General features: G+C 40.8%; 1 protein-coding gene and 1 long non-coding RNA gene across 6 annotated transcripts in view; one reads left to right on the top strand and one right to left on the bottom strand.

The window, feature by feature from the left end:
- The window catches only part of galnt7 (UDP-N-acetyl-alpha-D-galactosamine: polypeptide N-acetylgalactosaminyltransferase 7), a 158,314-nt gene that overhangs the window by 16,522 nt on the left and 114,666 nt on the right, over positions 1-27,126 (bottom strand). For 3 of the 5 annotated variants that reach the window (XM_088419826.1, XM_088419825.1, XM_088419822.1), the window contains 3 exons: positions 24,534-24,659; positions 21,879-21,909; positions 15,556-16,533 (listed from right to left, as the gene is read on the bottom strand). In XM_088419826.1, coding sequence (XP_088275952.1) covers positions 16,337-16,533; positions 21,879-21,909; positions 24,534-24,659 — 354 coding nt within the window. In that variant the 3' untranslated portion in view covers positions 15,556-16,336. Of the gene's footprint in view, positions 1-10,321; positions 10,674-15,555; positions 16,534-21,878; positions 21,910-24,533; positions 24,660-27,126 lie in introns of those variants that run through there. The other 2 variants (XM_088419823.1, XM_088419824.1) reach the window with 2 other exon arrangements.
- LOC148420584 (uncharacterized) lies at positions 13,129-25,133 on the top strand. The gene is made up of 2 exons (XR_015866188.1): positions 13,129-16,238; positions 16,366-25,133. It is a non-coding gene; the product is annotated as an uncharacterized LOC148420584 (long non-coding RNA).

Genomic DNA, 27,126 nt, shown 5'->3' with positions numbered 1-27,126 from the left:
CTTTATTTGCCTACAAAGTTTCATAGCTTTAGGTCAAACCAAACAGGATTGACTGTATTCTTTCGACTAATGAAATTTTTTGCAGCCACTAGGTGGCGCTAGCATTAAACTGGAATATTATTTTGTCGATATGTTCAGGAGAATATTTTCATCCAATGTGTGAAATTGTGAGAAGATCAGATCATCTGGGTAAAATTACAACAACTTTTACTGGACCGCTAAAGCTTCGGAATGAAAATGGTCGTAGAGGCCACGCCCATTATCGAAACTTCGTAAAATTTGGTGGAGGTGAGCATGGCTGTCTAGAGAATTTTCAGACTTAATTTCAGCGATATTACTTCAAAGGGCTCAGCTAAACACATAAAAACGTTTAAAAAATGCTATATCTTTGGCTGCCACTAGGTGGCGCTCGCACTATAACAAAAAATATGTTGATAGTTGTATTCTGCATTGGAAACCCATCAAATATAGGAAGTTTAGAAAAGATAAGACCATCTGGGACCAAACACAGCAACTTTGTTCGTTTTGGCGAGACATCAGACTGACATTTTTGTTTGCCACTAGATGGCCTTATAAGCAATTGAAGATTTTTTTTTAAACACTTGTGTTGAGGGCTTGAGTCTCCATGTATCTATGAAGTTTCAGATTTTTCCAAGCTTGTAAAGTTGAGTTATAAAGGTTTGTTTCACATGTGGCAAAGTAATCATCAAAGGCATAATATAAAGCCCCGCCCCCAACATATTTGTTGGCGGATCGTCACCGAAATTTGAACAATTGTGCCTCACAGTGAGCTAAAACATCACAGCAAATTTGAAGTCGATCGGGTCAAGCGTTTGGGAGAAAAAAGGAGCAGTTCGGGACCTGCAAATGAGCAAAAACGGGCCAAAAGTGCACATTCAAAAATTCATAACTCTCTTTCTGTACATCTGAGCACATGGCTCGCGCTGACTTTTTTGTAGGGCTCGAAGTCCTACATAAGGCTACAAATTTTTGGAGCTCTAGGTCAAACGGGCCGGGAGTGAGAGGCTATTTTCCACTCATAAGGCCATTTTGGGGCCAATTACAGCCACTTTTTTCGTTTTGGCGAGTCATCTGACTTTGAGGTGGCGTGCAGACTACGCCCATTATCGAAAAGTCATAAAATTTTGAAACCTTAATATTCCATGTCTTATTGATATTCTGACCAATTTTCATTTGTTGTACTCAAACAGACTGAGCACAATACATGAAAGTGTAAAAAATTACATTTTAATCAACCACTAGGCGGCGCTAGTAGGTATTTAAAAAAACTTTTTTTAAAGGTGTTAAAGACATAAGTTTCCATGTGTCTATGAAGTTTTAAATTTTTTTAAGCTAGTACATCAAAGTTATTAAGGTTTTTGTCCCTCTTGGCGAAGGAAAAATTGAACACATAATTTGAAGCCACGCCCCTATCATATATGCCAGCGGATCTGCACCAAATTTTGCCCACTTGTGCCCCTACATGTGAATATGGACCACAGCAAATTTGAAGGTGATTGAGTAAAGCGTTTAGGAGAAACAAGGAGCAGTTTGGGACCTGCAAACGTGCAAAAATGGGCCAAAAATGCACATTCAAAAATTCATAACTCTTTTTCTGTACATCTGAGCACATGGCTTGCACTGACTTTTTTGTAGGTCTCTAGGTCCTACATATGCCTAAAAATTTTCGTAGCTCTAGGTAAAACGGGCCGGGACCAGGTGCACTTTTTCGACCTTAGGTGGCGCTGCAGAGCCATTTTTTTTGTATTGTTTTGGGAAACACAAAAATATCCAATTTTTCACCGGGCTCGACAAATGTGCAAATTTTGGTGACTTTTCGTGCATGTTTAGGCCCTCAAAAATGGAAAAGCGCTGCACAGTAAATAATAATAATAATAATAATAATAATAATAATAATAATAATAATAATAATAATCTGGAGAAAAACAAGAGGGCTCTCGCAGCGGTAGCTGCTCGGGCCCTAACTAGAGCTGCAAGCAGCTATAAAGGGCCCTCGCAGACCTGTGCACGTTGGGGTATGAACAGGTCGGGGTATGAACAAGGACTATGAACGATGAAATAGTAGTTGTAGATGACTTCAGTGCAGGACTCTTACCAAATATGTAAAATTTAGACAAGGTGGGACAATGTGGGTGGAGTTACTGCAGCTTTGATTGTTACAGTTTTGTAGCTTTCAATGCCGTATAGGCCACACCCACTGTGGAAACATCATACTGATTTGTGGAGGGCATAAGGCATGGCCACTGGCTTTTCAGAAAACATTTAAGGGATATCACTTCAAGGGGCTCAGCAGAGTACATAAAAACGTTAAGGATTTGCTATAGTTTTTGCTGCCACTAGGTGGCGCGCGTACTATGATAAAAAATAGGCTTGTAGGTGTGTTTCACAATGGACACCCATCCCATATATGAAGTTTTAAAAATATCAGATCGTCTAGGTCCAAATACAGCAACTTTTACCGTTTTCGCGAGACATCAGATTTTGAGTTGTAGTAGAGGCCACGCCCTTTAATAAAAAGTCATAAAAGTTGAGAACCTTAATGTTCCAATGTGTCATAGCTTTTCTGACCATTTTTTAGTTCATTTAGTCAAACAGGCATTTCACAGTACATAAAAGTATAAAAAATGAGATTTTTGTCCGCCACTGGGTGGCGCTGTAAATGATTTGAAAGTTTATCACATAGCTGTATTATTGCATGACTTTTAAAGTCCCAGGAAAGTTTCAGATGGTTTGAAGCTGTCATAGCTGAGTTATTAACATTTTTGTCACTCTTGGCGAAGGAAGTATTAAACATAATGTGAAGCTCCGCCCCCATCTTTTCTGTCAAGAGATCTTCACAATATTTGGACTATGTGTGCCCCTCAGTTGGATAATGATTCATGCCAAAGTTGAAGGTAATGGGGTGAATCGTTTAAGAGAAAAAGGCACTAGTTTGAGACCAGCTAATGTCTAAGAATGGGACAAAACTGCACATTAAAAAAATTCTTAACAATTTTTCTGTACATCCTAGTACATCACTTCTATTGACTTTTTTGTAGGTCTTGCAGTCCTTCATTTGCCTATAAAGTTTCATAGCTGTAGGTTAAACCAAACAGGATTGACTGTAATCTTTCGACTAATGACATTTTTTGCAGCCACTAGGTGGCGCTAGCTTTAAACTGGAATATATTTTTGTCGATATGTTCAGGAGAATATTTTCATCCAATGTGTGAAATTGTGAGAAGATCAGATCATCTGGGTCAAATTAGAGCAACTTTTACTGGACAGATAAAGCTTCGGAATGAAAATGGTCGTAGAGGCCACGCCCATTATCGAAACTTCGTAAAATTTGGTGGAGGTCAGCAAGGCTGTCTAGAGGCTTTTCAGACGTAATTTCAGCGATATTACTTCAAAGGGCTCAGCTAAACACATAAAAACGTTTAAAAAATGCTATATTTTTGGCTGCCACTAGGTGGCACTCGCACTATAACAAAAAATACGTTGATAGGTGTATTCCGCATTGGAAACTCATTAAATATATGAAGTTTAGAAAAGATAAGACTATCTGGGACCAAACACAGCAACTTTGTTCGTTTTTGCGAGACATCAGACTGACATTTTAGTTTGCCACTAGATGGCCTTATAAGCAATTGAAGATTTTTTTAAACACTTGTGTTAAGGGCTTAAGTTTCCATGTGTCTGTGAAGTTTCAGATTTTTCCAAGCTTGTAAAGCTGAGTTATAAAGGTTTGTTTCACATGTGGCAAAGTAATCATCAAAGGCATAGTATAAAGCCCCGCCCCCAACATATTTGTTGGCGGATCGTCACAAAAATTTGAACAATTGTGCCTCACAGTCAGATAAAACATCACAGCAAATTTGAAGGCGATCGGGTCAAGCGTTTGGGAGAAAAAAGGAGCAGTTCGGGACCTGCAAATGAGCAAAAACGGGCTAAAGGTGCACATTCAAAAATTCATAACTCTCTTTCTGTACATTTGAGCATAGGGCTCGCGCTGACTTTTTTGTAGGGCTCGAGGTCCTACATAAGGCTACACATTTTTAGAGCTCTATGTCAAACGGGCCGGGAGTGAGAGGCTATTTTCCACTCATAAGGCCATTTTGGGGCCAATTACAGCCACTTTTTTCTTTTTGGCGAGTCATCTGACTTTGAGGTGGCGTGCAGACTACGCCCATTATCGAAATGTCGTAAAATTTTAAAACCTTAATATTCCATGTCTTAATGATATTCTAACCAATTTTCATTTGTTTTACTCAAACAGACTGAGCACAATACATGAAAGTGTAAAAAATAACATTTTAATCAACCACTAGGCGGCGCTAGTAGGTATTTAAAAAAACTTTTTTCAAAGGTGTTAAAGACATAAGTTTCCATGTGTCAATGAAGTTTTAGATTTTTTTAAGCTAGTACAACAAAGTTATTAAGGTTTATGTCACTCTTGGCGAAGGAAAAATTGAACACATAATTTGAAGCCACGCCCCTATCATATATGTCAGCGGATCTGCACCAAATTTTGCCCACTTGTGCCCCTATGTGTGAATATGGACCACAGCAAATTTGAAGGCGATTGAGTAAAGCGTTTGGGAGAAACAAGGAGCAGTTTGGGACCTGCAAACGTGCAAAAATGGGCCAAAAATGCACATTCAAAAATTCATAACTCTTTTTCTGTACATCTGAGCACATGGCTCGCGCTGACTTTTTTGTAGGTCTCTAGGTCCTACATATGCCTAAAAATTTTCGTAGCTCTAGGTCAAACGGGCCGGGACCAGGTGCACTTTTTCGACCTTAGGTGGCGCTGCAGAGCCATTTTTTTTGCATTGTTTTGGGAAACACAAAAATATCCAATTTTTCACCGAGCCCGACAAATGTGCAAATTTTGGTGACTTTTCGTGCATGTTTAGGCCCTCAAAAATGGAAAAGCGCTGCACAGTAAATAATAATAATAATAATAATAATAATAATAATAATAAGAATAATAATCTGGAGAAAAACAAGAGGGCTCTCGCAGCGGTAGCTGCTCGGGCCCTAATAATAATAATAATAATAATAATAATAATCTGGAGAAAAACAAGAGGGCTCTCGCAGCGGTAGCTGCTCGGGCCCTAATAATAATAATAATAATAATAATAATAATAATAATAATCCGGAGAAAAACAAGAGGGCTCTCGCAGCGGTAGCTGCTCGGGCCCTAATAATAATCTGGAGAAAAACAAGAGGGCTCTCGCAGCGGTAGCTGCTCGGGCCCTAATAATAATAATCTGGAGAAAAACAAGAGGGCTCTCGCAGCGGTAGCTGCTCGGGCCCTAATAATCCAGAGAAAAACAAGAGGGCTCTCGCAGCAGTAGCTGCTCGGGCCCTAATAATAATAATCCGGAGAAAAACAAGAGGGCTCTCGCAGCGGTAGCTGCTCGGGCCCTAATAATAATCCGGAGAAAAACAAGAGGCTCTTGCAGCGGTAGCTGCTCGGGCCCTAATAATAATCCGGAGAAAAACAAGAGGGCTCTTGCAGCGGTAGCTGCTCGGGCCCTAATAATAATAATAATAATCTGGAGAAAAACAAGAGGGCTTTCGCAGCGGTAGCTGCTCGGGCCCTAATAATAATAATAATAATCGGAGAAAAACAAGAGGGCTCTCGCAGCGGTAGCTGCTCGGGCCCTAACAAAAAAAAAAAAAGGTCGCGGTCGTGGTCAAAAAGGGAGGCAGAGGCCTCTGATTGCCACCCCTGCTCTCCGCAACTCTGTTTGTCCCGTTATCTGCAATTCTCGAAGCAGCTTTGTTTGGTGTCTACTTGGCTGTTTTATCTTCTCTACAGGTCATTTAGTGGCTGCTGCTATTTCCAGATTCAACTTTTTCTCTTTTATCGATTTTGCTATTTGAAATTTTTCTTCAGCTTTGTTCTACCAAATTCAGTGGTCTCTATCAATTTGCCAATTTAAAATATTTTCCACTTTGAAGAACAACAACAGCAAAATCAACTTTAGCAAAAACGACAATTCTCACAACTATAACAACAATAACAGCAACACATGCAGCAAACTGTGTGAAAATTTCAACAGAGCAAGCTTCACAAACTTACACTCACAATCACTTCTCATTTTCATACCACAGTCTCCCAAGCTGGCTATCATACGACAACATGCCTACATGTTATTAAGCTATGAAAAAACAACATTTAGAATTCAACGTCATCTGGCTATCCACCCCTGCCATAGCCTCACATCTAACACAACAACTTTGTGTATTTTATTTGTGTTTCAACCACTAATTATTCATTGCGAGTTAATCTACCATTTGAAAACATCCTAATTCTTAATTTAGTCACAACTGATCCCATACTACATTTTTCCTTTTTTCTCATTTCTTCCTGTGTGCTGAGAATTAACCCTGTGAATGGACCAGTTTCTGCCCACAAACCTCAGGTTTGAAACCATCTCAAATTTGTCATTTTGACTTTTAACCATGCAGACTAGATCAAGCCCAATCTAACAATGTATTTTAGCCAAATTTCAACAAATATCATTGTTTATTTCTAACAATCTAACATACAAACATGTAACACACCAATAGTTACACACCAGCAAACTGACAGATACACATGCAGATCCACATCACACAACATACAGTTTACAACGTATATGCGGACTTTGTTAAGCACGTACAAGACACACTTTTTGCACACACCATTTCAAATGGCATCACTCCTTTGGCTTCATGTCAACCCTCAGTACTCAGATGTGGAGCTGAGACCCAGTCCCGAAAAGGGTCTTACTGCCGTGGCCACGGTCTTGCCTGGTTGTCAACTCCGCCTCTGAAAACCTCAGGTGTCTGGGTTTAAGAATATGGTGGTAAACTCAGGTACGAATTGTTGTTGTCTGTTTTCCACCGTTAATTTGGGTTTACTGTCTGGCTGTGTTAGTTGCCGACAGGTTAGTGGCTGCGGTCAAATCATCATCTGCTTTCCTTTTTTTCTCAGCCACCTTCCATGGTCATTTCGGCTTGGCTCTATCAACTAAAGCCTTGCATTTAAACCACTGTTAATCATCACTGTTTTCAATCCTTTCCCTGTCCTTCAATGACAACTTCCGCAACACTTTCTCCAATCCACCACAATCATCCACGTCTCCTGAAAAACCGTATTGGATTTTCCATTTTCTACATACTTAGTACTTTCTCTGTTATCTATCTCTGCCCGACGTACTTTTTCCTTCGATTCATCCACAAAACAACAACATTCCTTTTCCCATTTTTGCCTCCTTGGGCCGAGTTGCGGCTTCGGAGGACTTATTATTATTTTTTTTTCCTCATGATTAACTATGTATGTTTCCTTCGTCACGGGAGAAATGCTACGTGCCTGGTGTCGTGTCGGATACCGAGCTTCTACCTAGAAAGGCGGATAGCCCCAGGTGTTTATACTCATGACCGTTTCACCAGTTTTAGATTTCCCGACACTCAGGACAACCACTCCACATTCATTCCACACTCATACATCACAGAAATGATCAGTAACTGTGCGCCGGATGTTAAACTTTCTCTTTTTTAAGTCAGGCCGTTTGTTTAAAGTCCAATTGACTATACGTTTAAGGTCCAATGGACCAGCCAGTCTCGTCAGACTGAACCCGTCAAGATGTTCGTTTAAGGTCCGATGGACCGCACGTTTAAGGTCCGATGGACCGCACGTTTAAGGTCCTATGGACCGCACGTTTAAGGTCCGATGGACCGCCCGTTTAAGGTCCGATGGACCGCACGTTTAAGGTCCGATGGACCACACGTTTAAGGTCCCATGGACCGCTCGTTTAAGGTCCGATGGACCGCACGTTTAAGGTCCGATGGACCGCACGTTTAAGGTCCGATGGACCGCCCGTTTAAGGTCCAATGGACCGTTCGTTTAACATCCGGTGGACAATTCAGACTCGTCAGACTGACCTTTGTTCTTGCAATCTCTCTGCTGGTCGAGTACTCTGGTTCGTTGGATGGTGTTTGCATTCCTCCCGTGAGCGGTGTCCGACGTCTGGCCTCGTGGAAAGGAGGGCTTCCAGAATCCAACGGATTCTGACGGTATACCTATTGGTTCAGCTGTCGTCGATCGTCCACCGAAGAGAAGGCTTCTTAACCATCCGGCTCAAACGGACCAAGTTAGAATGTCAGAGAAATCTCAGAAAAGAAGACTAGGACAAGCCTAGCTGCTTAAACAGCAAAAAGAGTAACTCAGACCAGCCAAGATTGACTTTTCTGTGCCGGGCATAGGGAAAAAAGCTTGGGCAAATGAACTCGTGGGTCTTCCAACGCTAGTTTCACCGCCCAGCCGTCCCCCCCTGGCTTTTATTGAGCAAAAGCATAGCAGATTACAAGACACAACAAGAGAGCCAGCCGGGCGCCACCGGCAGCTGGGCCAAGGTCCCGGCTCACACTTTCGTGCGTCAACAGCTCTATCTAAGGACAGGGTCAAGATGAACTAGGATTGCATAAATGGGTAACAATGAAATAAGCTCTTAATGATAACAACCTAATATATGATTCCCTTAACAGAAGCTTGCTAAGTATGATTTTGAAAAAATCAATTGCCCTGGTCGTGCTCATACTATTACTGATTGCCTGTCCAGGAGACACTGTTGACAGTCCTGCCCACGCAAGCTGCGAGACCCTTTCTCTGGCCCTGTGAGCATCACCCACCAGGCGATCCAGTGTGAATTGGGCCTGAACTCAATCCTCGCAGCACTGAGTTCAGTAGGGGTGGAAGAAACACCTGCCCCTGTGCCAGGTCCAGTGGGGATGAGTCCAGCTAATCTGCTGCCAGGTAGGGAGGTGGACTAGGACGAGTCCATTAATGAAAAATCAACCGCAAAAATATATGTGACTCAGGCCCCTGATAATGCTCCTTTGTTTCATGACTGGACAATGAATGAACTGAGACAAGCCCAGGTGGCAGATCCTGATATTGCACCAATATGTGCTTGGTTGAGGGCCAGTAACGAGAGCCCCCCCTGGACCACAGTTTTATCATGCAGGCCCGCCGTGAAAACTTACTGGTCCCAATGGAAACGACTCTACTTCAAAGATGAGGTACCGGTTCACCGCTTCTATTGTTTGGACGACACCCAATTCTACCCGCAAATTATGCTGCCACGCCAACTATGACCTGAAGTGATGAGAAAGATGCACGATGGAGCAATGGGTGGGCATTTCGAGGTAGAGCGGACTGTGGCGAGACTCCAAACCCCGTACTACTGGTACCACATGAGGGAGGACGTTACCCTCTGCCGCGCTTATACCAGCTGTGTGTCCATGGCTTGTCCTCACAAGCGACCCCAAGCTCCCATGGGAACTGTGTGGGTAGAAGCCCCCATTGAGCCCATGGCCTTGGACATCAACTCAACGAGACCAAGCGCGGAAACCGGTTCTTGCTTGTGATCCAGGATTACTTCACAAAATGAACGGTGGCATTCCCAATCCCTGATGAACGAGCTGTGACTGTGGTCAGGATTGTTGCATCACAGTGGGTTTGCCGCTATGGAATACCTCATGCACTACACAGCGATCAAGGACGTAACTTTGACATATCGTGTTGCAGAATATGTGCAGCTTGTTTGGCATTGACAACACGCACACCACACTGTTCCGATCCCAGTCTGATGGGCAAATTGAGCGTTTTACCGCAACCCTCCAAAGAATACTGGCTTCCACTGCAGAACGTTGCCGTTGGGACTGGGACCTCATGGTCCCGTACGCAATCATGGCCTACAAGGCAACCAAGCACAGTGCCACTGTGCGAATTACGCCAAACTTCATGATGTTCGCCAGAGAACAAGTGAACCAGTAGACCTGGTCGCAGGACTGCCTCCTGACCCAGATGATTAACCGTTAAGTCCCAAGTACATCACACAGATTTGTGAGCGACTGCTTGTACACCAATTTGAAACAGCAATACGTGGTTTCATATGAATGTGACTTTTTTAAATAAACAATGATGACAAGGGGGAGTCTGCAGATATAAATTAGCTGGTTACATGTAGACAAGACCTGAGTCAACATAAATACTTGCAGTATGTATCAAAAAAAACTGCTCAGGATAATGTTTCAGACATTTCATACACAGGCCTTTGTTGACTTTGATCACAAAGAAAGAAAACGGATCAAAATTGGCAAGTTTGTTATGTGCATTGATTAAACTTTGAAATTCAGCCAAGATGATTTCTTTATTTCAACATTGCAGTACTCAAATAATGCATTTTAAAGTGAAGGGTCCATAAGACAACAGTAATGGCAGAGGTCTTTGTTAAAGTCCCCCCCCCCCCCCCCCCCGAGACCCAATGTAAACACAGCATTTTCTTGCCCAAGTAACTGCTATTGATTACTCTAATTTATTAAGCCTAATTTATTTGTGTGTGTGTGTTCAGGGGTATCCTTTTCTGAAGTACATGACTTAGATGTAGAACAACCCACAATTAGCTTTCTACAATGCATGAATGCATGTTATGATTGGTGCATACCTATTTTCTTCATCACAGTCCGAATGTTCTAATGATTTCCGCTGTATGAGATAAGCAATTGTTATACAGCCACAATATTGTTCATCTCCCACCTTTGAGTAGTTTTACTAGTGTCACAGTCTGATATGAACACTTTGTGGAGGAGGTCCGAGCGATCTAAACATTTGCCTGGAAGAAATAAAAAAATACACAGACTTCAAAGCAGTATCATAATAAACACTACTTTACTGTATGTTATGTAGTAGTAGTCTAGGTCAGTGGTTCTCAAATGGGGGTACTCCAGGGGGTGCACAAGATTTTAATGAAAACAAGCAAACATGCGAAATGAAAATCATTTAAAAAATAATAACTGAATACATAATTGAATACAATGAATACATTTTCAGGAAAATGTAGGTTTATAAAACAAATTTTACATTCAGTAAGGTTATTCATTTTCATTATTTTAAAAGGCCAGATTCTCCCCCATAGTAGAATGGTTTGACCCAAATTTTCATGTACCCTATCTGACCTGTCAATCGCTTTTCTGTGTGGAGCAACATGCTAACAGTAGCATCTGCAGCATCATCTTAAGACCAAACATGAACGTCACCTTGGTATGCCACCTGACTTTTTAAAAGGAAACTTTCCAAATTACAAGCGGCCGAAATGAGTTCCCTCCGCAAGGTGTCCGGGCTCTCCCTTAGAGATAGGGTGAGAAGCTCGGTCTTCCGGGAGGGGCTCAGGTCGAGCCGCTGCTCCTCCGCGTTGAGAGGAGCCAGCTGAGGTGGTTCGGGCATCTGGTTAGGTTGCCCCCCGGACGCCTCCCCGGTGAGGTGTTTCGGGCATGTCCCACTGGAAGGAGGCCCCGGGGACGACCCAGGACACGCTGGAGTGACTATGTCTCTCGGCTGCCCTGGGAGCGCCTGGGGATGCTTCCGGAAGAGCTGGATGAAGTGGCCGGGGAGAGGGAAGTCTGGGCTTCCTTGCTCAAGCTGCTGCCCCCGCGACCAGACCCCGGAAGACAGCGGTAGAAGATGGATGGATGGAACTTTCTAAATTCAGACCATCTCAAGATATGATGCCGCAGGCCTCCACAAGATCAGCTCATTCTTTTTTTCTGCAAACAGGTCTAAAACTTTATGTTGTTTATTTTCTCATAAACATTTTTTTTTGTGAGCAAATATTGATAGTTACCGTATTTTTCGGACTATAAGCCGCAACCTTTTCCTCATTTTTTGAGCCCTGCAGCTTATAGTCCTGTGCGGCTTATCTGTGTTTTGTTTTTTGTTTTTTTGCTAGCCACCAGCAAGCAAATGTGTGTATCTGTTCAAGGTGTCAATTTATGGAACAACTACTAAATAGAACTGAAAAGATGTAAATCAATGGCTGTGCTCAAAAATAGTTAAAACAATATATTGTTAAAAAATATATGTTTAAATTTAGGAGAATGTTTAAAATTTGGGGTAAATTTTTTACACACTACACGGTATAGGTGATTTTATTTATGTATTTATGATTGTACTGTATATGAATTATGTAGAATGTGTTATGTTCACTAAAATAAACTATCAAACAAAGGAAGACAAAAAAAATCCTATTGAAGTATTGATTTAGATTTTGAACTGCTATTTAACTAACAGATATCCATCGAGCCATTTTCTATAAATATGTTGGGACTAAACATGCATGCATGTTCAGTATGTTAGGGAGAGGATGTTGCTGTTTGCAGACAATTCAAAAAAAAAAAAATTATAAACTTCGAATACCATCTTTTTGCGTAAACGTCTGATGTTATTACTTGCGGCTTATCCATGACAAAAATCTATTTTTGTGCTCATATTTTGCTGCTTCGGCTTATATACCAGTGCGCCTTATAGTCCGGAAAATACGGTAAGTTAATGTTTTATTTTTGTGAACAGATCTCTAATGTGATCCCAAAAGAGGGAGCTTTAGGTTGAGTATTTTTTTGTGGACAAATATTTATTTATATTGATTTCTTTTTGAGAACACTTTATGTTCCTTATTTTGTGTGGACAAATATTTGTTCATAATGACGTTATTTCTTTTTGATAACAGATCTCTTCTATGATCCACGTAAGGACACTATGATGATGATTTTTTGTCGAGTGTGTGTGTGAAGTTTGAATGGTTGTGAAGTTTAATAAATCAGACACTGATGGTATGTTCGAAGTCCTTTTTTTAATTTTAAACCCCCAAATGTTTCGCACTGGTAAAGGGGTACTTGGCTGAAAAAATACCAACAGTCCACAGGAGGCACATAATTGAAAAAAAGTTTAAAAGTCACTGGTCAAGGTATTTCATGTGTGAAAGCCCATAAAAAGTATAAATGAATAATTTTACAGAGTATATCTTCACTTAAACCAGGCATGTCCAAACCCCGTCCTTGAGGGCCACCTATCCTGCATGTTTTTGATGTTTCCGTCATCCAATGCAGCTGATTCAAATGATCAGGTTTGTTGTCAGGCTTCCGCTGAGCTTGCTGATTGAGCTGATCATTTTAATCAGGTGTGGTAGGAGGACAGAAACTTCCAAAACATGTCGGATAGGGGGCCCTCGAGGACTGGGTTTGGACATGCCTGACTTAAACCCTGCAATTGCCTGGCCAGTAGTTCAGTGTCCCTCGCCTACAGCCCGAAATTAACTTGGGATAGGCACCAGCAAGCCAGTGGTCCTAGTGAGGATAAGTGGCAATAGAAAATGGATGGATCTTTACATAAACAATGCTCAGTTCACCTCTGAACACTGTTGGGTCCCAAAGACTTGCAATACCAAAATGCAATGGATCACAACCAGAATGTTTGGAGTCCCAAAAATTGCTCAATGAAATGTACAAAGTCAAAGGTTCAAGCTGCATTTCCAAGATGTGAACAAAAACCAACAAGGAAAATTAATTAATGTTAGAGTAAATAATAGAATGAACTTACACGTAGCATCCATCATCGTCTTTTTAATATCACAAGCACTGATACTTAGTCCATTTTGGTAGAAAGGTCTGAATGTTCATTTGTTTACTTTCAATATGTCTGTTTTGTTCCTCTTCTCAAGCTTCCGAAGCATTTCGTTTTCACTTCTTTACTTTCTGGCTCATTGTCGCTTCTCCTTCCAGGCAGGGAAGAGTAAAATGATCCAGGCAGGATTGACAAATTTACTGGGCAGTAACTTTGAGACAGGATCTATTTTTTATTCGCTTGATGGCCCAGAAGTTAAATGAGATCTGCGGACAACCCGCTGTCTGTCAAGCCACTCTAATTCCATCAAGCAGCCACATGTTGTAAACAGGGGCGTCACTAGACCTAATACTGTACTGAGATGTACATAAGGCACAAAGAATTTGGGACAGATTGAAACATTCAACACCTATCCATCAATTAAAAAAAAAAAAAAAAGAAACACACACACACAAATTGTTTTTGGTGATAGATACCGAAACTGGACTTTTTTTTTTCTCACAAGTAAACCAGATGATTTAGCTTTAGCTATTTTTCTGATGACAAACCAAGATTATTTTGGACAAACCCATAACAAAACAAGTCCTCTGTGCAATTTTTTCTGGGAAATTAATTTGAATGGTTTAAAAATTTGGCCCACAACTAGATGATAGGAGAAAAATATTTTTCCTCCTGAAGGTAGACCAACGGAAAACCACTGCAACATCCATATCTGTCAACTAACACAAACTTACTTAAAATGATCAACAACACAGATCCAACAGATCATAAGCAACAATGTTTCATATTTATGAAAGTCACTGGGAATTCCCCTGACAGCTCATTCATCAAATTAATATGGTTGTCTTAACAACTTAAGACAGAATAACAGTATGTTGCCTAGCTAGCTGGGACTTCATTTTCATCTCTTATTTATTTCCCTGCTGTGGACAAATAACTTTCTGATATTCATCTCAATTACACTTAAAGTCAATTCAAAATATGTTCAATAATAATATTGAGTAATATACAGTTTGAGTAATATCAATATGTCGCTACACGGGAATAAATTACCATATTAATTAACCTTGTGCAAATGGTTTATGTGGAGTGAATACAATAGCATTGAGTTATCATACTAAGTAATACGTGGCATGCACACTCTGAAGTGAATTTGATTTTATTGGCAAAAATTTTACTGGGCCAATGCAGATCAGTACTGTAGCATGTGCCCCAGTGAAAATGTGTTTGTCTACGCTTGTTGTATGGAAGCCAGACAATGCTTCAAAAGGTGGAATATCAAGTAATGTATGAAACGAAAGGCTTTTATTTTGAAGTTTTGCAGCAAGATGATGACCATGACCTACTACTTGATCATCTTCATAGTGTGAGCAGGATTCGATGTTAACGCTGTGTAATTCTTTTCTCGATTGAAGTTTAGTATGAGAGTCTACGTAGAGTATGAGAGTTTAAAGAGGTCAAGCTTTGCAGAATATAGATTGGTGATTATTAGTATTTTGATGTCAAAAACTGATGCGTCAGATGAACACACAATAGAGTCTGCATGAAACATCCATCCATCCATCCATCCACCGATCCATTTTTTAAAGCCGCTTTTCCTCATAAGGGTCGCAAGTTCGCTGGTGCCTATCCCAGCTGGCTTCGGGCAGTAGGCAGGGGACACCCTGAATTGGTTGCCAGCGAATTGCAGGGCACACAGAGACGAACAGCTATTCACGCATCCAATCACACTAAGGACAATTTATTATGTCCAATACACCTGCCATGCATGGTTATGGAGTGTGGGTGGAAGTCGGAGTGCCCAGAGTGAACCCACACGGACTCAGGGAGAACATGAAAACTCCACACAGGAAGGTCGGAGCAAGGTGGATTTCAACTCGTGTCTAACCCTAACCCCTAACCCTAACTGTGAGGCAGTCATGCTATTCACTGCACCACTAAGCTGCCCTGCATAAAACATAATATTTTCTAAAAGTATAGACTATGCTTTGCTTAAAACTATCTTTCATTCATTTATAAGAACAATTGTTCTTCAGGCACTATGTGACTTTTTTGGGGTGTTGGAATAAATATTATTTATAACAAAAAAATAAACCATATTCAAACAGACTTTCATTTTTAATGATTAAATAACAAATTTAAATACCTTTAAGGTTTTGAAGAAGACTATGTATAATAATATTGTCATAATTTGAAGTGAATTTGTCTAAACATTACAGTACATAATGCTGGCATCACAGAATCCTCTAATTTCCAAAACAATTACTTCTCAAAAAAAAAGCATGTTTGTTGAGACATCACTGTATCCAAACAAAGTCAATACAGACCTGATAGTGAGATCAGTTGAAAATACCTGGAATTGACCTCTTCCACATTTGAATCTTAATGAGGTTTTAGGTTGAGCTACAATATGCAAAAGCAAAAAGGGGGAGTGGGACAAATAACATTTGGAAATTGTAACGTACGTAAAAACTAAAATAAATAAACTGAAATAGGGTGTTTATCAGCAAGTCCGAAGTTTATGACAATTGCTCAAACCACTATTGTTTGATGACTGTAAACTAATGTTTGACGACTTTGTTACACCAGGAGATCCAGTGTTCCACTGAAAGAAAAAGGACCCCAGATCAGGATGGACTACTCCCTCACTGTGCTGGTTAGAAAACATCTCCAGATGGCTTCCAGCGTGGAAGGAGATCCTGTCTGGGATGGTTTCTAAGTGGAGAGGGGGTGCACTAAGCTCTGGTGTGCTTTTTCATTCACTGTCACACAAGAGCTTCAGGTAGTGCATGATCGGCAAACAGCAGCTGATTACATGCATATTTTGCCGCGGGCATCCGTCATGACTGAGGACTCGTCTGGATCTTCTTACAGGACAACTCATCCATCTATTATCTTCTGCTCATTAGGGGTCGGGTCGAAGGACAGCCATCTCAGCAGGGAAGCCTTGACTTCCCTCTCCACGGCCACTTTGTCCAGCTCCTCTGGGAGGATCCCCAGGCATTCCCAGGCCAGCCGAGAGCCATGGTCCCTCCAGCGTGTCCTGGGTCGTCCCTGGGGTCTCATTCCGATGGGACCTGCCCAGAACACCTCATCACCTCACCACCTTTAACTGGCTTTAACATTGTTAAACACCTTTAACAGCAGCTCAACACTGAGTCCCTCCCGGAAGACCGAGGAAACTCATTTCGGCTGCTTGTATCCGTGATCTTGTTCCTTCGGTCATGATCCACAACTCGAGACCATAGCTGAGGGCAGGAGCGTAGATCGACCGGGATATAGAAAGCTTCCCCGTTCGTCCCAGCTCTCCCGGAATCTTGTTCTTTCAGTTATGACCCACAGTTCTTGACGATAGTTGACCGCCTTTCGGCTCAGCTCTCTCTTCACCACAACAGACTGGTGCAGAGTTCGCATTGCAGCAGATGCCGCACCGATCCGCCTGTTGATCTCCCATTCCATCCAACCCTTATTCGTGAACAAGACCCCGAGATACTTGAACTCCTCCACTTGGGGAAGGATCTCTGAGCTGCAGAGCTGGGAGGCAACAAGTATGCCAACTCTTGCTAAGCGCCTCTCGCCGCGGGCAGCTCCAAAGTGGAAGAGAGTCCAACCTTTCTCGAGTGGACTCGTACCAGAGCCCAAGCTGTGTATGCAGGCTAGTCCACCTACTGTATATCTAGTTGGAATTTCTCTGCTTTGCACACCAGCTCAGGTTCCTTCCCCGGCAGAGGGGTGACATTCCATGTCGCCAAGAGCTAGCTTCTGTAGCTAGGGATCTGTGCACGTTCCATTTTGTTGTTTTTTCGAATCCTCAAAATAAAAACATAAAAAAACTGATTTCTTTATTTCATTTATTTAATTTCATCAAAGCAATGAAACATAATTCCTTAATATTGAAATGAAGTTAAACTTAAGGTTGCATCGGACAACAGAGTAGTCACGTGGTGCATCATTATCAACAGGATGCACTGCAGTAAAATAAACATTTAGTCATGAATGTTCATTATGTATTTGTAGTTAAGAGTAGGCTAATATAGCTACTATAGATACATACAACATGCGTTGCCTTCATTATAAGGCTTATATAAGGCTTTTAATTTTAATTTTATTTATTAGGCAGAGACCAGGGTGCACGGATCCCTATGGCTCCAGACATTTTTGTTTTTTGATTTTTTTTTTGGTCCAATATGGCTCTTTCAAAATTTTGGGTTGCTGACCCCTGGTCGTCCTAATCGCCATGGGTAACCCTACCAGGGGCTTAAAGCCCCGGACAGCTTAGCTCCTAGGATCACTGAGACACACAAACGCCTCCACCATGATAAGGTGACAACTCATGGAGGACAACACTGAAGTTCACAATCCTTGCTTGACGAAGGACATCTTCAGGATGAAAAATATTCACGCATGTTCCCATGAAAATGTATAAAAATGACCATCAGTTCCAGTCAGATGATGTCTTTTGTGCCGCCATTTTCATTACTTTAAAGCAGTGTTCCCGCTAGCTTTTTGAAAACACTCGCATCAAGCATGCCCACGCCAACTGCATGTATTTAATCAATTATACTGAGAATTTCATTAATGGGACCAAAAATATAAGTCCCACATTGGCAAATAAATAGCAGTATTTTGCAAATCATAGTAGTTTGCCAGGTTTTCTTGTTGCATGACCAATACAATTATATTTGAAAAAAAACAACAGCAACATTGTTGTGCATTTGATCTGTCATCCTCATTTTGTGTGTGTTATAGTTTGGGCTTGGAGGAGAAAGTGACAATAGTGACAAAAGTGAAACCTTATCAAACAAGTAATTTGTTCCCTAAGTACATGCTTAAAGGGTCTGTATCATGCCATTATACACATATCTTTAGTTGAGTTTCCAGCATTGGGAATTGGGAACAAGTGCAACAAATACAGCTATATGTCAATTGATTATTTTTTATATGGTGATCCCTCGTTTATCGCGGGGGTTACGTTCCAAAAATCACACGTGCAAAGTGAAATCTGTGAAGTAGTCAGCTATATTTTTTTATGGTTTTACAATGCAATATTGAACTATAGCATAAAACCAAAAATCAAAACCTGTGTTAAAGCCCAAAATTTGTTTAAAACAATAATTTTATTTAGTAATACAAGGTTGGAAACATTGTCACTCGGGTATTTCACAGTCCCAGTAGTGCCTCTTCGACCTGATTCCGCTCTGCTTTAGTGTCTGTTTCTACTGAAGGTGCAGGAGAAGAACATTGTTATGGGTAGTTGTTGGCGCTCTTTCTTTTTCTGAGCAAGAAGATTTTTATAAACGGATATGCCCAGACATCGAATTAAAGTGAAGCCTCTTATATCATAACAATACACTTGAAATTTCAATTTTTTACAAAAGAAATCTAGGTAAAAGTCAGATTTCCAAAGCTGTGCATTTCTCCGTTGTTGTCTATGTAGACACACAGACAGCGTTTGCTCTCGGCACGCCTACGAGTCACGTGATCGGCTCCCAGAGACCAAGCTGTCAATCAATGTGCTTACTAGCATGTTCGTAACGTGTGCGTGTGCTGAGCTGAGCGCACACGGGCGCTTACAGAAGAGACGAAAACAAGCGTTTGGATCCTCTTGCCTTTTGTAATAAATTGACAAGTGAAAAACCAATACAGTACAGTGTCAATATTTTATTTCTAGACAACAGTAAAGCCCCTGAGCCAATCAGGATTCAGAGCACAATGCACTGTAAAAAATATCCACACTGTAAAAAATCCGTGAAGCAGCGAAGCCATAAAAGATGAACCGTGATAGAACGAGGGATCACTATCTATCCAGTATTCATCTACATAAGATCTTTCTTTGCAAATATCCCTTTTAGGGTGCACTCTCAGCATGCACTGGTTTTTTCCAACTGTTGGGAAATTCTGTGCATAGGTGAGACAATACAGCTGACAATTCAAGTGCTGCCGCCGATTGGTTTAGACCCTTGTAGAAGTGTGCACGGTCTGCCTCACCAAACACACCTCTTTGTCAAGGGTTAGATTTTCAGAATTTTCAAACACGATCTTAGTAACACGAAGACTCACAGTTAGTAATATGAAGCAATAAGTGACTCAGCTCAGGCTAAAACGTCTGCATATTGACAGATGAAACCAAGAAAATGATTAATAATAGATGTAGTCATAAATATTGATTTTAATAACTGCTAAGTAGAAATGATAAAACATTGATAGATGATGTTTCAGGAGATATAATGCAAGCTAAATGAGAAATTCAAAATTGTTATGCTTGAGGCCAAAAATCACAATTTTATCTGCTGAGAGCTCAAACTCAGCTTTAAAAGGTTACAATTTCGGTCATCTCCTATTGAAATTTGTTTTCCAGTTGTTTATCAACAGTTCATGAAAGTTTGTGGTCAATATACAGTATTTTGCCCGAAGTTACTCGTTGCTATGGACGAAAGATGTATGTGCCCAAAACTTTAAAGGCGATCTTCTTAAAATTAGGGAATTCAACCTGGCAATATTTTAATATATACTGCTGAGAGACCGTCATGTACACACTGCTGTGATGAAATATTTGCTTCCTTCCTTATTTCAAATTTAAATATCACAGAATGAAGATTTTATTTACTATGTTGGGAAAAATTACGAACCCATTGACGGCTATATGAAAAAGTCAAGTCGTAGTGGTCGAACACAAGAGTGTAACGATGACTCCATCTAGGGAGAACCTTGAATCTATGAACCTATGTAGAACAACTTTCAAAGGACTGTAGGAATCACGGGCCTCAGACACAAACCACTGCAGTCACCATAAAACACAAAGGCTTGTCTCAATTTTCCAAAAAGAAAACTGATGATCAAAACTGATGACTTTTAGTAAAACTTTGTTAAGTAATGAGCGGAAAAAAAGAGCCATTAAAATGGCACAGAATTAGATAAAACCAACACAATGCCAGCAGTAAAGCATGTTAGTGGTAGTATGATGATCTGGGGTTGTTTGCTTCCTCAGGACCAGGGCAACTTGCTATGATTGACGTAAAGAAAAAAAATAATCCTGTTCTTTATCAGGAGACCCAGAAGGGGAACGTCCGGCCATTAGCACGCACCTTCCAACTCAAATGCTCTTTGATTATGCCACAGGAGAATGACAAACACCCCAGCAAATCTACCTCGGAATAGCACAAAAAGAACAAAATGAAGGTTTTAGAGTGGCCAAGTCAAAGTCTTGATTTAAATTTCAGATGCTCTGTTGTGACCTGAAATGGCCAGAGTTCATGCTAGAAAACTCTCCAATATGGCAAAGTTGAAACAATTCTGCAAAAGAATAGTGCTTGGAAACTCATCCACAGCTGTTTGAAAGATTCATCACTAATTAATGCAATGTTTGATTTGCGTTTTTGCAGCTAAAGGTGGCATAACTCACTAGTAGGATCACATAAGTGTTAAATGAGTTTGTAGCATCACTTAGAAACTAATTTATATACCTTTTCGGAGTGTGACATTAAAATTGGTTTAAAGAAAACTTTGCAAGTAATAAATATGCAAAAAATAATTCAGAATCGGGGCAAATACTTTTTCACAGCACTAAATTTTAAAGAGACTGCCTCAAATCGACTGCTAATGCCAGTGAGAACCGTACTCGCTTTCCTTTGTTTCTCTGTGTAGCTAACAATCTTTCACTGCAAGTCTTTTTTAAAACCTTGATTATGAAACTGAAATTAAAATAACCCCCCCCCCCCCCCCCCACCACCACCACCACCACACAAAAGTGTTTTGTTCATGTCTTAAAACAGGCAAGTGAACGTTGCATCTCTTTCACTCACTGAGTGTATGCAGAGTTAACTACATCGACACAACACCTGTTCCTGATACACTAGTCGGTCATCCAGCTGGCTTCTTGAGTATGTGAGCGTGTGATTATTCTGCATGTGTGATATAGAGGCAATACTCAATGATGTAACACGTTGAGGACCCAGTCGGAGCGGTGCCTAGAGCAGCAATGTACAAGAATGCTCAGAAATGACTGAATGGGGAAAAAGAAAGACTTCAGTGTTTTGAGTGTGAATTCACATTTTAATGTTGCTAAAAGCTCAAAAGATTTGTTTTTGCAAGATAAAGACCCTTTATTTACTTATTTCTAGTGGCTGTATTTGCTATAAGATTGCTGCATGTGCAATGAAAAATGATTGACACCTCATCTGTGAAGCACTCTGTCACTGGTTGTTTTTCCTCAAGAATGTTTCTTCATATGAAAGGTATAAGATGGCAGCAGAGATAATTGTTTTTGACTGAGCATTTTAATCAACTTCTACTTGAATAAAAACAAAAAAATATGCAAAGCAACAGCTGTTACCCCAAGTATTGGTTAGTTATTTTGGAAAAATAGTTTCCTTGTGCCATTAAATTAATGTCAAAGAAGCCAATTAAAATTTCAGATAATTACCTGTTGGTACATGAGTGAAGCGATGAAGCTCCTGAAAGCAGAGTGAAAAAAGACACAAAGAAAATGAATGGAACATTCTGTAAACATACGCTGAATGGCAAATTCTGTCAATATTTACAGTATAAAAAATGCAACCAATATAAATCGCTTCAAACAGTTTCAATAGTTAATGAGGTCTGTTAATTGTCCATGTGATGCTGTCAGCTATGTACTGTATATGTCCAAGAATTTTAATGAGTGCACTTTCTTCCACATACATGACGTTGAAGGAGAGAGGCTGGTGGTTTGTGGTGTTTTTTTTTGTTTTTGTTTTTTAATTGTTTAAGTCTATTATGAGTTATTTTGTTTTTGGGGGTGTTGAGAATGATGTCGTTGGCAGAACACCATTCAAACAGGACTTCTTGACCTCTAAGCCGACTCATGACCACCTGTAAAGAGTCCAACCATAGTGGTGTCATCTGCGAATTTGGTAATAGAAGTGGAGGGAAATTATGGTGTACAGTCCGAGGTGTATCATGAGTAGAGGAGGAGGCTGAGCATACAGATGAGGTGAGCCAGTGCTGACTGAATTTACTAGTCGAGGACAGATGAGGACCGACACTGAAGGACTGAGACGGTTAGTCAGGAAGTCTTTTTATCCAGCTGCAGGTGGGTGGTGGGAGGCCGAGGGCCAGCAGTTTGTGGATCAGGATTTCTGGGATGATGGTGCTAATGCGGAGGAGTAATCCACAAAAAGAAACTCGATGTAGTTGTTCCTCTGTTCAAGATGTCACAGGTCAGGGTGGCGAGTGTTGAAAATGGCATCATCTGTGGACCTGTTGGTTCGGTAGGAAAACTGATGATACTCCCCTCATGGAGGGAGGCAATTGTTAATGTTTCAGCACCAGTCTTTAAAAGCACCATTATGAGAAGCGTGAAGGCCACGGTCTGTAGTCTATTGAAGTTCGTGTTAGTTGCTCTTTGGGACTTCATCACTTCATTCCTTTCCAGGTGTCACTGTCATTGACACAGTTAGAATTCCAGCAAAATTAGCTTAATGAAAGGGTTAATCGTAAGGCCTTCATTACTTCACACTCTTCCAGGTCTTAATTATCACAGCGAGCTTTTAAGTCACCCTAAAGCGTGTGGTGGTGTGCTCTCCAGCACACTCTCCAAGTCCTCCAAAAATGATGGGTATACTAAACTGCTACAGGGTAAATAGGAATACATCGTAGAGTCATCCCAACAAGCAGAGTAAGAAGGTGGTACCTTCTCATTAATGGTGTAAACCCTAACATGCACAGTCAGGGCACATGCTCACACCTGCTTGGCAAATCTTAATGGGAACAACTATTCCCAAGAAGAAAAAGAAAAAGTTTGTGTCTCAAAAGTGACTGTAATACCTCCATAACTACATTTAGGTGATCACTGGGCATGGGAATGAAAGGTAAGGAGGGTTTCACTAAACATATGTCACATATTTTATGCACAGCCATGTCTGCATGGGGGGCTACTTCGTGGTATTTCACATACTTTTTGTGGGGGTTTTTGCTCCCCATTAACCATGAAAAACTAGGGATTACTGTCAATGTACGGCAACATAAGACACTTTGGGGCGTAGGTTGCCAATTGATTATTTTGTATGATCACACTTGTGTTCAACACTGAGAGAGACGGCGGAGCTGTTAACTAATCACAACCTGGTAGTAAATAGGATAACTTGCGAACCCAAATCTATTGAGTTTGTTTTGAATCACTTGCAGTTTCCCATCTATTGATTCTTCAACACCTCTTCTCTGGCAAATGCTTCACATTGCTATACATCCCCCCCCCCCTCTCAAAATGTTATATATATATATATATATATATATATATATATGTATGTATGTGTATGTGTGTGTATGCGGTCTGTGACCGTAAATGCTGCCCATCAAATGCAACTACTTTCACACCTTCTTTTGCTTCCCCGTTCAGCTGTTATGAACTTTGACGGAACGCAACTTTTTTTAATTACTCTTGGCATTGAACCGAGGACCTATGAAAACTGTGCGCATCCATTAATTGGGCAATTCCCTGGAACAACTTCTCATTCCTCGTTGACCCAACAAGCTGCCTCTGCACTTCGCCGTCTGCTAAAAAACCTAAACCTGCTAAAAACCTCCTCAAAGGTCCAAGTATTAATTTGCCGCATAGCCATTGTTCTAACTTTTTTCATGGTTCAGTAGTTTTGCAGCTGTGAATGGCGGCTGTGTATCTGTCCCACGTCTTGGCGCAAGTCGACGATCTGCTTGGACCAATCAATGGCTTCCTAGTAGTTACGTCACTTTCTCCTAGAAGCCACAACTGTATTTCTCGGCCCAGCAAGGGAAGCGGTATGGAAAAAAGGTTAAGTAGAGTAGGGTAGATTTCTTGGTGGAGACTGTGCTTTTGTCGAGTTGAGTAGAACTGAGTAGGGAAGATAGCGCCGGTGGAAACGCCCCGAAAGGCCCCACTAACTCAACTCAGGTGCTAATCTATTATACTTTTCTGGGTACAATAACAGACAAACTGGTTGATCGAAAAATATAAGAAATGATTCAGGTTGAATTTTTTTTCATAAAAATAAAAACAATAAAAAAGTCAGTTTAATGGGTGTTATCTTGGGATATTGCATCATGTACTGTGTGTTTGTTTCACCTTGAAATACCTCCATTCAGTGTACTGGTTCTGGTCACAGTGTGTGATGATGACAGCTGAATTATCATCTCTGGTCAAGCACTGATCATACTGCATCAGCTGGTTGGCTTCATTGATACGGAACAGCTACATACACAGACATACATAATGACGAAAGAAAAAAAAAAAAAGAATGATTCTGAAGCCAGCGGTCTTTTCCACATGGCAGTGCATGAAAATTTAGAAGCGTCATGAAAACTAAAAGGGATAAAACATTTTTCAGTATTGATTTTTGAAAATAGTCTCTGTCAAGGGCTGAACATTAGCTCCAACCGTGCTGAAGCACTTTTATTCTCGTGTTGAACAACGCTTTTGTACGCTTTTGAGATATTTTGGACTAATATTGTACACTACATGATATTGGCACTATATTATTATCGCCATTGTTTCTGTTGTTGTTTTATTGTGTATTGTTTCTTGTCTGTTTAATTATTTATATATATTATTTTTTGCTCGGACAGGAATGTAGTCTGCTACTCAGGGAGTGAACGGAATAAGAATTCCATTGTGTGGTATAATAATACTATACATATGGCAATAAAAAAAATCTTAAATCTTGAATGTTCTTTTTCTCAAATGATGTGCCATTTTTGTGCCAATTGTGACAGAAAATATATTTTTGACTGGTCAGTCCATAGGATGTTTCTCCAAAATTCTTGGATCATCAAGACCTGAAGTTTCATTGGTCAACCACTCCTGCTAAGGTTTGACACTATTTCCAGTTTTCTCAGTCAGTGGATAACAGCTCTGACAGTGGTTCACTGGAGCCCTACAGCCTTGGAAATAAATGGCTCTGTAACCTTATCTAAATCGATATAGGTTACAATCACTTGTTTTTTCATTTCTTCTGGTATTCTTTTGGACATCACGCCATGGTATGATTTGTTCTTGGGATTTTGTAGCGTACTTCATCTTGTCAAATAGGTTCTATTTATATGAATTCATCACCCAACAAAGGATGTGGCTATTAGTGCCCCCCCCCCTCCCTACACACACACACACACACACACACACACACAGAAAATCAGCATTTAGAAACAGCATTCATCCATCCATCCATTATGTGCATCGATCCATATGGCGTGCTATCATGTTTTTGTAGTTTTTGGAGTCCTACATATGCCTACAAAAATTCGTAGGTCGAGGTCAAACTGGTCGGAACTGGCTGCAGTTTTAGTATCATCTGGGTTGAATTACAACAACTTTTATCGATTTGGGGAAACATCCGAAATTTGAGGTGGCGTACAGACCACCCTCTTTATCACAACGTCGTAAAATTTAGTAAGCTTCATCCTCCATGTCTCAATGCCATTCTGACAAATTTTCAGTTCATTTACTCTTGCGGGCTTAGCTCAATCCATGAAAGTGTAAAAAATGACATTTTTGTCTGTAACTAAGTGGTACTACAATTTATTTGAAAATTTATCATGCAGAGAAGGACATTTGAAACACATATTTTGAAGCCCCACTCCTAACATATATATTGGCTGATCTTCATGAAATTTCGCCCAGCTGTGGCCCTATGTCTGATTATAGAGCACGTCGAATTTGAAGTTGATCAGTTCAACCATTGAAGAGAAATTAAGAGGAGGGCCTAAACATGCACGAAAAGTCACCAACATTTACACACTCGTTGGGCCTGCTGTAAAATTTGATTTTTTTTTCATATATAAAATCTAAAAAATAGATTTTTAGCGCCAGCTAGAGTCAAAAATTCTACTGGGTCACGGCCCGTTTCACCTTGAGCAGTGGTTATTAACCTTGTTGGAGGCACCGAACCCCACCAGTTTCATATGCTCATTCATTGAACCTTTCATTAGGAAAAAACAAAATGATTTTTTTTACTGGTGCACATAATGAATTTTGCATTAATATCACCTTGTTCAGTGGGTAAAGGTACCAGTTCCCTGCCGCCACGTCGTGAGTCCGTACGCCAATCGACCCTTTAGATTGCTGGCTGCAGGAGCTTATTTGCCTGGATCGGCGCTTGGGAGTTAACGGGCTAGTTCCGGTGTGTGGTTTTGACTGAGAAGGAGGTCTCACTCTGCTGCTTATCCAGCGCTCTAGAAGCGGACCGGTAGGGAGTCTCACTCAGACACATATACAGCCCTCTCTAAGCGGTCTGATAGGGAGGTCTCTGCTGCCTAAACAAGCGACCTCAAAGCGGACCGGTAGGAAATCTCAGAGCAGGACGCTTTCAATGACTGTGCCCACTAACTGCAGACGAGACTGAGGGGTGGACCTCTATGGCGGAGGCTCTACCGAACCCCTGACACCGACTCACTGAACCCCTAGGGTTCGATCGAACCCAGGTTAAGAACCACTGACCTAGAGACATGAAATTTTTTAGGCATATGTAGGACCTCAAGACCTACAAAAAAGATATAGAATGCCATATGCTAGGATTTACAAAACCAGAGTTCTGAATTTTTTTATGTGCCTTTTTGGACCATTTTCGGATGTTTGCAGGTACCAAACTCCTCTTAATATCTCTTAAATGGTTGACCCGATCGACTTCAAATTCGACATGTTCTATTATCAGACATAGGGCCAC

The sequence above is a fragment of the Hippichthys cyanospilos genome, chromosome 7, assembly GCF_059441005.1.
Source record: "Hippichthys cyanospilos isolate Australia breed blue-spotted pipefish chromosome 7, RoL_Hcya_1.0, whole genome shotgun sequence".
NCBI classification, from domain to species: domain Eukaryota; kingdom Metazoa; phylum Chordata; class Actinopteri; order Syngnathiformes; family Syngnathidae; genus Hippichthys; species Hippichthys cyanospilos.
Note: the sequence above shows the minus strand (reverse complement) of the source record. Positions and strands in the feature narration are given on the sequence as shown.